General features: G+C 41.1%; 1 protein-coding gene across 7 annotated transcripts in view; it reads left to right on the forward strand.

Moving 5' to 3' along the window:
- The window catches only part of ATP2A3 (ATPase sarcoplasmic/endoplasmic reticulum Ca2+ transporting 3), a 143196-nt gene that overhangs the window by 110329 nt on the left and 16172 nt on the right, over positions 1 to 16695 (forward strand). For all 7 annotated transcript variants that reach the window (XR_014493662.1, XR_014493663.1, XM_083372618.1 and 4 more), the window contains 4 exons: positions 4699 to 4787; positions 12445 to 12547; positions 14121 to 14252; positions 15224 to 15349. Coding sequence is in view for 5 of the 7 variants with exons in the window: in XM_083372618.1 (XP_083228744.1) it covers positions 4699 to 4787; positions 12445 to 12547; positions 14121 to 14252; positions 15224 to 15349 (450 nt within the window). In the remaining 2 variants the exon portion in view is untranslated. The remainder of the gene's footprint in view (positions 1 to 4698; positions 4788 to 12444; positions 12548 to 14120; positions 14253 to 15223; positions 15350 to 16695) is intronic.

Consider the following 16695-nt stretch of genomic DNA (forward strand, 5'->3'; position numbering starts at 1 on the left):
CAAACTAGGGCCTATCAATAAGAAAATCAAGTATCCAATTACATAAAGCAGGGGTCCCTAACCCCTGGTCCTTGGACCTTTACTGGTCCACGGCATGCCAGCAACCAGTCTGCACAAACCAGCAAAGCCCCATCCGTGGGATGCAGGCAGCACACAAAACCACACACTCTCCAGTCCATGGAAAAACCTTTCTTCACGGAACCAGTCCCTGGTGCCCAAAAGCATGGGGAACTCTGACATAAAGTATTAAAACCTAATAGGCCCATAATGAGTTCAGTAACAAATTAACAGAGATGAAAGTACAACATTCAAAAGAGGAACCTTTTAAAATAACTAAGAGAACAAACCGACTTTGCCTGGACATTAGATGAATGTTTAAGGAGAAGGGAGCCTATTGTTGCAAGACTAAAGAGATCAGGACGTGGTCATAGCATCAGTTCATTCAGAAAGCAGAGCTTGAAATGGCTTTCTATCTCATGCCCCTTGTAGATTCAAATCCCACTGCTTCCAAGAGGGATAAATATATACAGTTAGTCCTCGACTTAGACTGTCATGGTTCTGACAGATGAAACTCTTCAAAAGAACTTCGAGGCATTGTTTACCTTAAAGAATCTTTTATTCAAGAAGCATAATATCGGCACCACATAGCTGAAACCAAAAACTGAATTCCCCTCCCCTTGGCACAAAGTAGCAAAGCACAATTCCCTCCTCCAACTAACAGTCATAAATCACATTCCCCAATTAGCTTGAAATGCGGGCTCTCTCCATAGATCTCCAGCCCGCCAAATTGTTATCAACTCTGGGCTTAGTAACCTTGAATTCCCACGGCTTGGTTACAATTGTTATGACTAACTGGACTCTCATCCACATCCCCCCTCCCAGCATCAATCACTCTAAAAGAGAAAGAGAAAAATGAATGCATTTCCATGTGTTGTTAATGACCACTGCAACAAAAGGTGTAGTGCTGTGATGACAACCGTAATTAGATAAGATAACCTTTATTGTCATTTTTTACTGTGAGCATACTGGCCCACATTAAAAATGAAATTCTGTTGCCTGCTCTCAAAAGTGTACACATACATAACACACAAATAGACATGCTATATACATACATATGTATATACCTAAACCCTTACATATAAATATTAATCACTATGCATCTTGAATATGTAGCGGGAAGAGGAAGCTTGAGAGTTCACAAGGTTGCTACTGTATGGAACAAAACTGTGACTGAATCTGGATGTTCTGCTTCGGATACCACGAAGCCTCCCGCCGGAAGGTAGCAAGGAAAACAGGTCGTGAAGAGGATGTGTAGCTTCCCAGACAATGCTGCGGATCCTGCTCAAGCAACGTGTATATGCCATGCCCTGAGTGGAAGGGAGGGCACTGCCGATAATCTTTTCTGCCATCCTCACCACTCTCTGCATTGCCTTCCCCTCTGAAGCAGTGATGCTTCCAAACCAGACTGTAGTGCAATATGACAGGAGGCTCTCGTAATTGCGGGGTCAGCTATGGTTGTAAGTCAAGGACTACCTGTTTAATACGATTTTCTTTTAATTTGTGTACAGATAATAATTTGGCAAGTTAAAACATCATCTCATTTGTTTAGAAACTATTATTTTGAGAGAGGGACCCTTCACCTCGCTTGCAAGTGGATGGTATACAGTCATCTGAATCTGCTATTAAAAGCCAGGATAATGAGAAGAACAAATAAGGGACTCTTGAATGAATCTCTCTGCAGGTAGCTAAACCACAATTTCCAGCAACCCCCAGTCCCAGGCCACAGGTGAAATAGGCTGGGGCTGTTAATTCAGCAAAATCAAGTAGGATAGAGAAGATTTTAGAACAGGAGTTGGGGCCTTCTGTGGATTGCTTTGTGTTTCTTTCTTTTTTTTCTTTTGTATGTTTTTTTTAAAAATGTTTGGCCTGATTATTTGTTTAAGTCATTGAAAACTAGAATTAGTCTTTGGCAGAGGCATCTGTAGTGCTTTGATATCCGTTCTGTTTTTGTTTTTAGCAACTAAGCATCACGTCACTTTTCCCCATTCATCATATTCGCTTCACTGCTTTCTCATTGTCTGGAAAGTTAACCAGGTTTCAGCAACAGCAACAGCCCACTTTCCATACACAAATCACCACAGGAATCCCCAAAATTTGTGGGATAGGACAGGCAAGATGTTCTATACAAAAATATAGAGTTGTTAAAAGCTTGCTTTTAGCTGATTAACTGGCTGGGTCATTTAATTCTTTTCTGAGCCAGATCAACTGAAGTCCAAGCTTGTGGCTGAAGGATCTTCAGGTCCTGGAATGACCAGCTAGCGATTAGCCTAACATGTAACCAAAAGCTATTTCCTTTCCTTTTCCACATCTCAGTTCTGTTTCTACTTTCTGAGGCAGAAAGTGTGAATAGAATAGGGCTGGAAGGGACCATGGAGGTCTTCTAGTCCAGCCCCCTGCTCAAGCAGGAGAACCTATATCATTTCAGATAAGTGACTGTCCAGTCTCTTCTTAAAAACCTCCAGTGATGGAGCACCCATGACTTCTGGTGGCAAGCTGTTCCACTGGTTAATTGTCCTCACTTTTAAGAACTTTCTCCTTAATTCCAAGTTGCTTCTCTCTTTGATCAGTTTCCAACTGTTGTTTCTTGTCCTGCCTTCTGGCGCTTTGGAGTAGTAAGTGACTTATTACTCATCCTCACACTTATGACCCTTACAGCATTCCTATGGTCATGTGATCAAACTTAGGGCACGTGGCAACCAGCATGTATTTACAACAATTGCAATGTCCTGGGGTCATGTGATTTCCATTAGTGACCATCCCAATCAGCTTCTGAGAAGCAAACTCTTTAAAGTCACTTAAAGACCTCATGATTCATTTAATAACTGCAGTGATTTGCTTAACTGTGACAATAAAGTTGTAAAGTCAGGCACAACTCAACAACTGCCTTGATTAGCAATGAAAATTCTGATACCAATTGTGGTTATAAGTCGAGGACTACCTATAATTGTCATATTTTGCATTTCCCCCCAAATGCTGCATCTCAACACTGGACAGTTTGAAGCACATCAACTCATGAATTTAAGGTGTTGTATTGGAAGATTGTAAGCATTTCAGATGATGATTTTACATTGTAAAACTATAAACAGCAGCAGAAATTGTTATCGTGGGTAGAGTAGTAAAAGCCCTAAATCTGAAGAGGCTGGGAGAGAGAAAAGTAACAGCTCTTTCCTAGTTACTCAAGAATTTGACAAATGTGGGAACTCAACAGAGAAAGTTCCCATGTGCTGAGAATTGCTTAAGAGTCTGATAAAAGCAGAATAAATTTTAACATGAACAGGAATCAGATTGCATTTTGTTGCAGTGACATCATCCCTTTTTGCTCCCCTGGTGCAATGTGGGAGCAGACTGAGGCTTTATTTCCACCCACCCACTGATTGTCCTCTGATAACCTGCCCTTGGGTGTCATCTCTTAGTACAGCAAGATGAGTTTTAAAGGGCACAGAGGGCCAGTTCTAAGCCTAGGCAATCTAGACAATCGCCTAAGTACCAATTTTAAGGGGTGCCAAAATGGAAAACAACTTCTGAAATTCGCCATATACGTCTGTAATAGTATGTGGGAGGACTGGGCCCAGGGATACTGCCTAGGGAACAATAAGTTAAGAAACAGCATAGTCTACAGCTGGATAGTGGGCAGGGCAAGAAGAGACACACCCTAATTTCTCAGAGTATAAAGGAAATTAGAGAGGCGTGGTAGCCTAGTGGTGAAGGTGCTCACCTCTAACTCAGAAGGTTGAGATTTCAAACCTAGGTAGCGACAGATGTTTCTCTTTCATGGCACAAAGAAAAAAAATATCTGCTGCAAACTCCATGTAGGCATCAGGAAGGGCATCCAGCCAGTAAACATTCAGCTCCATCCAATCGCCCCAACTATAACCTGAATTAAGGGATTACAGGGTCAAAAAAAGAGGGGGGAAGGGATACTAGAGGGAGATTTGCACTTTTGAACTTACAAGATTGATATCAGCCTTACCAAGTGGATCAATTAGATTACTAACTTTGCTTTATTGTAAGATTATTTTAACACGATCTTTGTTACAGGTAGTCCTCAATTTACAACTATAGTTGAGACTGAATTTTTCATCATAAGCGATTGCAGTCATAAGTTCAGTCAGACCCAATTTTACAACAATTCTTTCTGTGGTCATTAAGCGAATCACACAATCATTATACAAATCCAGGTTCCCCAATGGTCATTTTTTGCTGGAAATTGGCAAAAAAGGTCACAGATTATGACCACATGACCACAGGACACTATAACAGGTTGTAAATGTGAGTGAGTTGCCAAGTGCCCCAGTTGTGATCACACGAACTGCAGGGGTAGTATAACAGTCGTAAGTGTGAGTACAGGTCACTTCTTCCAAGGCCATTGTAACTTTAAGCCATTGTTAAATGAGCAGTTGTTAATCGAGGACTGCTTGTGCTATGTCAGAGAAGGTGGAATGAGGGCTGAACATCATTCATGTAGCCCAGTGATTGTATCTGATTGCAGGCTCAGATGATTGCAGTCTTTGTCAAAATAGTCTGCTTTTTCAGTGACAAAGCAATGTACAAATGCTTTAAACTTACTTGTGACTTGTAAATAGCCCTTCAACAGTGCAATCTTTTAATTGCTCCTCTTTCTTTCTCTTGTTATGGTAGATGTTCATTGTGGAGAAGATTGAGGACAGTCACTGCAGCTTGCACGAGTTCACCATCACCGGGTCCACCTACACTCCTGAGGGACAAATGTAAGTGACTCTACTGACCACTAGGAGGCACTGTGCATTGATGTTTGAACTTGTGAAGCATAGATGTAAAAACTTCCCAATGTTTGAAAATTGATTGATTGATTGATTGAGCCTCTGAGTCAGTATTAATTCCTGGCAACTGCCTGGACAAGTCTTGGCAGTTTTCTTGGGAACATTTTCAGAACTGGTTTAGCAATGTTTCCTTCCTAGAGCTAAGCGGGAGTGATTGGCTAAAATCATACCGCTGACTTTGTACGGTACCTAAGGCATGTCTGAAACTCATAGTCTTCTGGTTTTTAGCCTAGTGTCTTAATCCTATACCGAACTGGCTACACAATTCATTTAAAAAAGGAAAACTACTCTATTGCTGTATCTGTCAGGTGATATCATTGTTTTCAATTTTCTGTGCTGTTTTGGCATCTCTTTTCTGAAAGTTTCAAATTACTAGCTAATTTAGAAATGTAGGATGGATACCAAAGCAGGAGGATATTATTTATTTGTTTCATTTTATTTATTCAATTTATTGGCTGCCCATCTTACCATAAGGTAACTCTAGGTGGCTCACAATATTAAAAGAGATTCCAGGACTAAAACGAAAAGAATCGTGTTAGTTTAATTTTTTTTAAAATTATGTATATCCAACTTCTATAATTTTTACAAATACTCAAGGCGTTGAGTCACATACTGCACCAAGGGCCTCTTTCTGTCTGCAGTGGTGAACCCCAAGTGGTGGGGACAGTCTTGTCAGGTAAGAAGAATCAAGACCCCACATTAAGTCTAGTTAAGCTGATTTATTGCTCACCCCTAGGAATCTAGTCAGCTAACAGTCAGCATTAAATTGGTGCTAGGTAAAGGTAAAGGTTCCCCCGCACATGCATGCTAGTCGTTTCCGACTCTAGGGGCCCGTGCTCATCTCCGTGTCAAAGCCAAAGAGCCAGCGCTTGTCCGAGGACGTCTCCATGGTCATGTGGCCGGCATGACTAGACACCAAAGGCATATGGAACGCTGTTACCTTCCCACCGTAGTGGTCCCTATTTTTCTACTTGCATTTTTATGTGCTTTCGAACTGCTAGGTTGGCAGAAGCTGGGACGAGTAACAGGTGCTCACTCTGCTACATGGCACTCAGGATTCAACCCGCCAAACTGCCAACCTTCTGATCGACAAGCTCAGCGTCCTAACCCACTGAGTCACCGCGTCCCTAAAATTGGTGCTAGATAACAGTTAATGGAATTCCAGAGGAGTTGGATTTAGACCATTTGTGGGAATTTAATGACTCAAGGCTGATTCCTCTCTTGACTCTACCCGTAGGTCTCCAAAATTTGACTTACAAGAGGGTTGCTTTTGTTGAACAAGCTTTATAGCCCTGCAACCTCTCCTTTTCCCTCCACCCCCAGAGTTGCTCAGTTTAGCCATCAGCAAAGGTTAGACATTAACAAGGATTAAGTGTCTCGCAGGCACTGGACACTTGCTACAACAAAAGAGAGAGATAATTATCTGATTGGGATTAGGGTTGGAAGTTTGTTATTTCATAGCTCACAAGACTAAATAGAAAGATCTAGCTTGTCTAAGTAGCCTTTCTTCTAGGTCAGACATGTCAAACACAAGGCCTGGGGGCCAGATCTGGCCCGCGAAGTGGTTTCATGCGGCCCGTGAAGCCATCCTGGAAACAGTGAGGGAACGGCCTCCACTGCCTTGGCCCTGGCCCAGAGACCCTCCTTCTGCCAGAGACCCTCAGATCTGTCCCACTCCTGCACAGGCCCCCATAGGCACCCTTGATGCGAACGATGTAGAGCTGGCCACGCCCACCCAGTAGGCCATACGCACTCTAGCCATGCCCACCCAGTAGGCCACGCCCACCCTGGCCACACCCACCCGGCCCCCTGAGGGCAACTGCAATGCTGATGCGGCCCTCAATGAAATTGAGTTTGACACCCCTGTTCTAGGTGTAAATTGAAAAATGCAGGTCAATCACAGGACATCATCTTTATTGAATTTCGTCAGATTCCCCCCCCTCAAATCTTCCATGCATGCACAAGTAGACCTATTAATATAACAAACATGTATGATATAGCCAGCTGTAGTATTTATTTATGGCCATGTTTAGTCTGCTTTTTATTAAAGAAAACCCCAAAGCCAGGTGCAATAAAATAAGCCAGGAAAACAACCCTAATTATAAAGTGAAAACCATAGAACAGAAGCATGGAACAGTTAACAAGCCCCAGGATCATAAGCTCAGCCCAAAACTTTAAGCAAAGCCCCAAAAGCAAATTAGTCTTGGCACCAATTAGTCTTGCAAATTAGTCTTGTGTGTTGGAAACACCTTGTACCAGTAGAATACAGATACTGTTTTGCATATGCAGTATGCATTTTGTCAACTTATATGGGTATACAGGGAGTGCAGAATTATTAGGCAAGTTGTATTTTTGAGGATTAATTTTATTATTGAACAACAACCATGTTCTCAATGAACCCAAAAAACTCATTAATATCAAAGCTGAATATTTTTGGAAGTAGTTTTTAGTTTGTTTTTAGTTATAGCTATTTTAGGGGGATATCTGTGTGTGCAGGTGACTATTACTGTGCATAATTATTAGGCAACTTAACAAAAAACAAATATATACCCATTTCAATTATTTATTTTTACCAGTGAAACCAATATAACATCTCAACATTCACAAATATACATTTCTGACATTCAAAAACATAACAAAAACAAATCAGTGACCAATATAGCCACCTTTCTTTGCAAGGACACTCAAAAGCCTGCCATCCATGGATTCTGTCAGTGTTTTGATCTGTTCACCATCAACATTGCGTGCAGCAGCAACCACAGCCTCCCAGACACTGTTCAGGGAGGTGTACTGTTTTCCCTCCTTGTAAATCTCACATTTGATGATGGACCACAGGTTCTCAATGGGGTTCAGATCAGGTGAACAAGGAGGCCATGTCATTAGATTTCCTTCTTTTATACCCTTTCTTGCCAGCCACGCTGTGGAGTACTTGGACGCGTGTGATGGAGCATTGTCCTGCATGAAAATCATGTTTTTCTTGAAGGATGCAGACTTCTTCCTGTACCACTGCTTGAAGAAGGTGTCTTCCAGAAACTGGCAGTAGGACTGGGAGTTGAGCTTGACTCCATCCTCAACCCGAAAAGGCCCCACAAGCTCATCTTTGATGATACCAGCCCAAACCAGTACTCCACCTCCACCTTGCTGGCGTCTGAGTCGGACTGGAGCTCTCTGCCCTTTACCAATCCAGCCACGGGCCCATCCATCTGGCCCATCAAGACTCACTCTCATTTCATCAGTCCATAAAACCTTAGAAAAATCAGTCTTGAGATATTTCTTGGCCCAGTCTTGACGTTTCAGCTTGTGTGTCTTGTTCAGTGGTGGTCGTCTTTCAGCCTTTCTTACCTTGGCCATGTCTCTGAGTATTGCACACCTTGTGCTTTTGGGCACTCCAGTGATGTTGCAGCTCTGAAATATGGCCAAACTGGTGGCAAGTGGCATCTTGGCAGCTGCACGCTTGACTTTTCTCAGTTCATGGGCAGTTATTTTGCGCCTTGGTTTCTCCACACGCTTCTTGCGACCCTGTTGACTATTTTGAATGAAACGCTTGATTGTTCGATGATCACGCTTCAGAAGCTTTGCAATTTTAAGAGTGCTGCATCCCTCTGCAAGATATCTCACTATTTTTGACTTTTCTGAGCCTGTCAAGTCCTTCTTTTGACCCATTTTGCCAAAGGAAAGGAAGTTGCCTAATAATTATGCACACCTGATACAGGGTGTTGATGTCATTAGACCACACCCCTTCTCATTACAGAGATGCACATCACCTAATATGCTTAATTGGTAGTAGGCTTTCGAGCCTATACAGCTTGGAGTAAGACAACATGCATAAAGAGGATGATGTGGTCAAAATACTCATTTGCCTAATAATTCTGCACTCCCTGTAAAATGGCAAAAAAAGAGAAAACTTATTTTAGAAGTATCTTAGAAATTAATGTTTCTTGTGTTTACTCAGGGGTTACCACATGTTTTATGATGCATATTCCCATTTCCCCCCAGGTTAATCATGACCATAAAAGCAGAAGATGATGGATTGTTAACTGCTAAAGTTTGGAGCATAGTGCAAATCTGTACAATGTTCCTACTTTTCCCATGCCAATGTTTGTTGTGCAATGCACAAAATAACCTTCACTCCTGATCTGCTAGGTGGAAGAGTTGGAATGGAGAGACCTGCACACACCTTTAGTGATATCCAGGAAAATGCATTCATGTGGGCCACCCCCAAGATGCTCACACAACATACTTTGTCATCCTTTTTACCAGAGGTTCACTGGAAACAATTACAGATTCCATGGGATCCAGTGGATCCCAGGGTTGTTCACTCCTGGTGCATTCCAGGTTGATATCCATTACCTATCCAAGGCAATGTCTGATAGGGGAGTATTTAATGGGAACAGAATTTGATAAATCTCCAGTAAAACTAATCCTCTTGGGTTCCTACCAGTTGCAAAGCAATTGGGTATGAAGTGTTACTCTGTCATTTCAACCCCCACATCCCCCCCACCACAAACTCCCAGGGTTCAGAATTGCTTCTATGACTCTGCTTTTAATGTTTGCGGTGGACAAATGACAACATCAGTGTGATGAAGTGACTCAAATGCTTCGGCTGACATCCTTGTGTCAAATATCAGGGTGCAGATACTTAGGGCATTTGCATGATGCTCATGTTGACATTTTGCTGCTGATGTCTCTATCCAACAAAAGCCTTACATAAAATTAGTAGCAATATGATTTACCCAGTGGTCTTGCTTCTGAGATTCTTGCACATAAGGCAAAGCAAAAAACTCCTTTGTGTGCAGCTTGACTCTCGGTGTCTTCATGTCATTTTCCTGCCCACCGTATGGTAACAATATCCCATTACCTTCTTTACACATATTCTTTCCATTTTTTGTCCAACCCCAGTCCAGTGATTTTCTCGTGGTCCCCAATCTGGGTATGTGCTGGGTCTATGATGACTTGCCACAGCCAACTTGCCGCAGGATAACTAGCCATGGGACAAGAGTTACACTAATATCAAAGAAATAGTGGAATGAAAGATGCCAACAGAGAGACAAAATGAAATGTGAATGACAAAAATTAAAATATTTTTTAAAATTATTTTAAATGATTTGAATTGAATTGTTGAATTGTCCCGCAGTGTGTTGTCCTGTGGAGAGTTGGCCGTGGAGAGTTGGCTACAGCGAGTTGTCCCATTCCATATTAACTGACTCCAAATCTTCTTAGATTTTTGTGAGATATATTTAGGCTTTTCTTTTTTAAAAAATAATAATCAAAAAGGCTTAAAAAATAAGTAAAAAAACAGGACTGTGATTCCCCCTCCCCACTTACCACCCTTAATTCTGCTTCTCTAGGATCATTACAGCACAGAAAGGTGTTAATTTGCCTCTTCTTTTGGAAATGTAAACTCTTCTTTCCTGTGAAGATTCTTGTGTGCCTTTAATTAGCAAGTTCCTTTTCCATCACAGCTGTGCTTTGTCCAAGACATTGGGGAAAGGGTACAATTTGTCAGTCTCATAGGAGCCACTCACTGACAGATGGCCTTCTTCGGACATTCCTTTAATAAGGCTCTTTCACAGGAATTTGTCTGGAGAAATTTCTGTGTGTGCATGCACACATGCTAATTGGAAGCTGGCCTTCCCATAAGAAGTTGTCAGGAGGTATGGGCAAAGCTCCTCTCATTTTATGCAGCAGTCACATGATCTTCTCATTTCTCCCATCTGGAGACTGCCAGGACTTTTCTTTTGCAAAGGATGTACCCCATCATTGTGGAGCATGTCTTTTGCAGAAGAAAAGTCCCAGCAACTTTCAGATGAGAGAGATGAAAAGAAAGACCATCCAAAAGCCTAGAGCAGGAGTCCTCAAACTTGGCCACTTTAAGACTTGTGGACTTCAACTCCTAGGGAGCTGAAGTCCACAAGTCTTAAAGTGGCCAAGTTTGAGGACCCCTGGCCTAGAGAGCTGTTGACAATCAATAATGTGGGGTATCTATGAGGTGATTTGGTATGACAAAGATCTCTGAACACATATTAAGGGCATGGGGGGGGGGAGGATTCAGAATAATTAGAGACTAGTGATGCTTATTAAAGAAATACCAAATTGCTGATCCATCTAGTCTGATTTTTACTAAATATCTGAAATCTCAGGTGGAGGGGGGGGTGTCTGTAGACCAGCCTTCTCCAATCTGCTATTCTCTGTGTTGAACCACGGATCCTAGAATGTCCAACATTGTCATCAACTATGATCATATTGGCTGGGAATCCTGGGAGTTTTAATTGTTGCACATTTGGAGGACAGAAAGATGATACTTGTTGCCACTGGCTTTCAGATCAGAACTTTCTCCCATCTGAAGGTGCTGCTGGCACCTTCTCCTTGCATTGCTTGTGATCCCCTCTTAGGCAATTGTTGCTTTTCTATAAAGTTCGTTTATCTTGATTTGGGATCCATCTAGGTCAGTTCTGTCTGCTCTGACTTGGCAATAGCTCTCCAAGTCATAAACAAAAATTCTTCTCACTCTTGCTACCTCACACTCCTTTTGGATCCCTTTGTCTTCCCTCCCCCTCACTTACGGTTTCACAGTGAGAATCAAATGTTGTAGCGTTAGCCAGTTGGTGGCAGTTTAGAATTCAGAAGAGAGACCTGAAAACTGGAATGGTTCCTTCTTGTTAACGAAAAAGAAGCAAATAAATACCACAGAAACGTGGGTGTATTTGGAAATAAAGTAATTTCAGAAGAATTTTTTTTTCTAACTCCAGGTGGTCCAGTTATTTTGAGATACTTCTTTTGAAACAGAAAGTAGCATGCATTCTCTGTCTTACCTATAGGTTAAAAAAAAAGGTGAACGTTTTCCCTGTTCAGTCATGTCTGATTCATAGGGAGAGGGTGTGCATCTCCGTTTCTTAGCCAAAGGAGCCAGCTTGGTCCAAAGAAGCTTCCGTGTCCATGGGGCCAGCATGACTGTATGGCAAGGTGCATGGAATGCTGTTTGCTTCCCACCGAAGTGGTACCTATTTATCTAAGCTTGCCCCGTTTTGAGTCTTGAACTGTCAACCTTCTGTTCAACAAGTCCAGCATCTTAATCACTAGGCCACCTATAAGCATCCATGCTGAGCCTGGAGAAGCAGCACCCAGCCACTGGCACTGGGAAGAAGATTTCATAGCACTGTTGAAATAATTGTCCTGGAGCTCCATTGCTTCTGCTGGTTCCAGCATCTTCATAAAGCCCCACCATTGTGTTGAAGCTCTTTTTCCCCCTCTTGAATTCAGTTTCACAGTCAGGGCTAAGGGCCTGACGTTGGCTGAGACAGACAAAAGTTTAAAACTATATTTTGTAGAAATATGTTACTGAATGACTGCAGGAACAGATTATCTGCCAGATATGGAACTTGTCCTAAGTCTCTTTGACAATTTTCTTCTAGGAAAGCTATGGTAAGATATATTACTATTAACAAATAATAATTTAAAAAATCAATGTACTGCTCTGTTATATTGGTTACTGCATTTTGGTTGCAAAGTACGGTATATAGGTTTCTTCACTGCCAGTCAGATAAAATTTTACTTTATTTTCCCTCTTCTCCCTTTAAAATGGCAGCTTAAAGAATGATCACCCTGTTAAGTGTGGAGAATTTGATGGCCTAGTGGAACTTGCAACCATTTGTGCCCTTTGCAATGATTCCTCGCTGGATTATAATGAGGTGAGATTTTATTAGTATTAGCTATAGTATTAGCAATCTTAGACTTCTATGCTGCTTCATAGTGCTTTACAGCCCTTTCTGTACAAATGTCAGCCCCCAACAATCTGGGTCCTCATTTTACCGATCTTGGAAGGATGGAAGGCTGAGTCAACCTTGAGCCCATTCGGGATCAAACTCCAGATTAAAGGCAGAGTTAGCCTGCAATACTGCATTCTAACTACTGCACCACTGGTGCTCATATATTATACATCAAATCAGGAAGAAAATCATACAGTAGCTCAGCCTTCAGTTCCTAGAAGAGTTTTCTCCGGTTTGAATTGTGAAGTCTGCCTGCAGCTGAAGGGAATTGTAATTCAGAAGGCTTCACTTTTACAATGAATTTGTCATTTCTTTTGACGTGCAAAAACAAGTATATTACAGGTATTATTAATACCTTAATTGTCGGAGGGGGAGGAAATAGCATGCAAAAAAGGTATATCCTTTTTTAATAATTTTCTTGAAGTTTAAAAACAGATAAAAATCCTACAAATTAAGAAAAAAAGAAAAAGTGCAGAAAAAAGGGGGAAGGAAAAAATAGGTAAAAGAAAAAAGAAATATACCCTGTTCTATTATAAAACCTTTTAAGTTAAAAAGTTAATTTAAAATTTAAAGTTTAAAAGTTTAAAAATCCAGATTCACTTAACAACTGTGTTACTAACTTAACAACTGCGGTGATTCACTTAACAACTGTGACAACAAAGGTCATAAAATGGGGCAAAATTCACTTAACTGTTTTACTTAGTAATGGAAATTTTGGGCTCACTTGTGATCATAAGTTGAGGACAACCTATAAAGACAGATAGGCCTGGAATTATTTGCAACATCATTATCCTAAGACTTACCATTTACCATTCCATGTGTAGAAATAATATGTCCTTTTAGATATATTAATTAGAAATTAATTTTTTCTACCTACATGTTAAGCAGACATACTACATATCAGACTCTTTGTTTTACTGTTTTTGTTTTTGCTTTTAATGTTGAGATTTAAACATCCTTCCTCACCAATGTCATGGTTCCGACAGATGAAACTCTTCAAAGAACCTCAAGGCATTGTTTACCGTAAAGAATCTTTATTTGAGTAGCATAGCGTTGGCACATACATGGTCAAAGCCAAAATCTGAATTCCCTTCCCCTGAGCACATAGTATCAAAGCACAATTCCCTCCTCTAATTAACAGTCATAAATCACATTCTCCAATTAGTTTGAAATGCAGACTTTCCGTCCAGTTCTCCAACCTGCCATTTCTTATCATCTCTTATTTCATACAACCTTGAATCACACACTACTAGGATATTGTTATGTCTAACTAATTCCCATACACATTCTTCCTCACCCCCTATCATCTAATTCTAACTCTAAAAATAACACACAAGTTAAGGAAAATGGCTGCATCTCCATATATTGTCAAAGCAAGAACATCCGATGTTAGCAGCGTTGACAACCAAACTAACATAAACAAACTAGACTGCAGTGCTTACCATGAGGGGGATCTTGGTTTTGTTTTAAATACACCTTCCTTTTCGGTTTCTAGTCCAAGAAAGTTTATGAAAAGGTGGGCGAAGCGACAGAAACAGCCTTGACCTGTCTTGTAGAGAAGATGAATGTCTTCAACACAGACACCAGCAGTTTCTCCAAAGTAGAAAGAGCCAGTGCCTGCAATACCGTGAGTAAGGGGTTAATTTCTCCAGGGTAGAGACAGAAGAAGTATTTGCGATCTTTAAATGGGGACTTGCAGACCATGTTTAGCCATGGTTTGCCCAATAAAAGCCCCTTCCTAGCCATAAACCATTGCTGCAGTTCCCTGCAGTGGAGAAATGGGACAATTCCAGAGCACTAAAGCATGGCCAGTTCCTCTGTTGATTGTTGGACGCTGCCTTGAGGATTTGCATAATGGAAAAGCTGGACATAAATCCAATAATTAAATATTAAATTTGGTGATTTCTTGACACTCACTGTAACCTATTCATGTAGTTATGCATACAATAGCTTTGTAAATAAATCCAGTTTTTAACTTGCAAATTATTTATTATCTGTTAGATAATAAATAGATAGCCCTTTTAGTTGCTGGTTGCAAAATATTTCTAGGCTACGTAACCAAGTCTCTATTTCAATGCCGTAATGCTTTGGCCTGGCAAGAATTGGCCAGTAATGGACCAAATGCAGTTCCGGAGGCTTTCCAGAACATGCCACTAAACGTTGGCGACCAAGTATCAATATTTAGATGAAATAAAAAACAGAAGAGGATTAAATTTTGAAAGGCTTAATGTAGCTTTTTTTTAAAAAAAATCCCTCTTGTGCATACTCAAAGGGAACAGACAAATACCACACTGTTAATGGCAACAACCAGTATTTTCTGTAGGGCATCCTTTTGTCCACACAGAGAAAACAAAGTAGCCCTTTCATCTGTTTTTTTTCCTTCTGAAGCAAGTATAATACTCTGAAAAGAACACGCATCGTAGACAGTATATTTTGCATTCCAGATGCTACTCTGCATTTGTGATCTATGTATCTAGAATGCTTATTTGTATCTGTAAATTTAAACATTGCTTAACAAAAATATTAACAGGACAATTCTTATGGCTGGGACTCTGATGATTACCTGTTGTCATGTTCACCCCACCCCACCCCCCACAGGTGATCAAAAAGCTGATGAAGAAGGAATGCACCCTTGAATTTTCCCGCGACCGCAAGTCCATGTCTGTGTATTGCACACCTGTGGCCTCCAGTCACAATTCCTCGAGCAGCAAGCTCTTTGTCAAGGTAACTACTGGCATCAGGTCCAGCTGTGGTGAAGGCACCGCTAGGGGCGCCGCTGCTGTGGTTTTCTCTAGGCATTGAACTTGACAGGTGAAATGGTGGTGCGGTTATGGTGGTGCTTCACTTTTCAATGGGGCACACATTGGCTTATCAAAGGTTGCTGCAGCTATGGACTTTTGGGAGATATGGGTCTTAGCAAAATGTTACACAGCAATATCCCTGCTCAGGATCCCAGCCAAGAGTCATTGCTCAGTCCTCATTACAAGTTCTCATTTGCCTCTTTGTTTCCCTGCATCCACCCTTAAGATAGTTTCCTTTATTTCTAAAACATTTTATATTTTTGGAATTTAGATTCCCTCAAATTATGAGTACTGCCGTCTAATGTGTTGATGAGTTTGCTGTGATGTGTCAAGAGGAGGAACTCCTTTAGGGACTAGAGCACGGTTTTTCAACTTGGCAACTTTAAGATGTGTGGACCAAATCTCGGAATTCTCCAGCCAGAATGGGAATTCCAGGAACTGAAGTCCAGGCATCTTAAGGCTGCCAAGTTTGAAAAACACTGCTCTAGAGCACATGGGGTGGGCAACTATTGTCCCTTTATGACCTGTGGACTTCAACTCCCAGAATTCCTCAGCTAGCCAGTCATACTAGCTTAGGAATTCTGGGAGTTGACGTTCACAGGTCATAAAGGAGCCATAGTGGTCCATCCCTGCTGTAAAGGATCAAACTCTGTCTCTTTAGAAGCAAAATGGTTTTGCTTTAAGCAGGGAAATGATTTCCCCTCCCTCCCCCCACTCTTTCTTCCTTTTCCCTGATATCTTTGATACATCTTGAAAAAGAATGGGTGTTTTTGTTTCAAAAATAAATGTTGACTTAATCTCCAAGAGATTCCTTTAAAGTCCTGTGTTTCCACTAGGGGTGCTCTTTGATTAGTTTTCAAGGTAGAACTTATTTGGAGAGAGAAAATAGGCCATTCTGACCTAATAAATTAACTAGCCTTTGCAGGAAAAAACTTTTATTTTTCACACAGCTAGCAATTGCCTTTAGCCTTTGAGTAGTGTGCACAAAAAACTTCACATTCTCAAATGTAAGCTAATCAGATCACAGACATAAATAGAAGAAGAAGAAGAAGAAGAAGAAGAAGAAGAAGAAGAAGAAGAAGAAGAAGAAGAAGAAGAAGAAGAAGAAGAAGAAGAAGAAGAAGAAGAAGAAGATGGAAGGGACCTTGGAGGTCATCTAGTCCAACCCCCTGCTCAGGCAGGAAACCCTATACCATTTCAGACAAATGGCTGTCCAGTCTCTTCTTAAAAACTTCCAGTGTTGGAACATTCACCACTTCTGGAGGCAGG

Source organism: Vipera ursinii, assembly GCF_947247035.1.
Source record: "Vipera ursinii genome assembly, chromosome: 1".
NCBI classification, from domain to species: Eukaryota; Metazoa; Chordata; class Lepidosauria; order Squamata; family Viperidae; genus Vipera; species Vipera ursinii.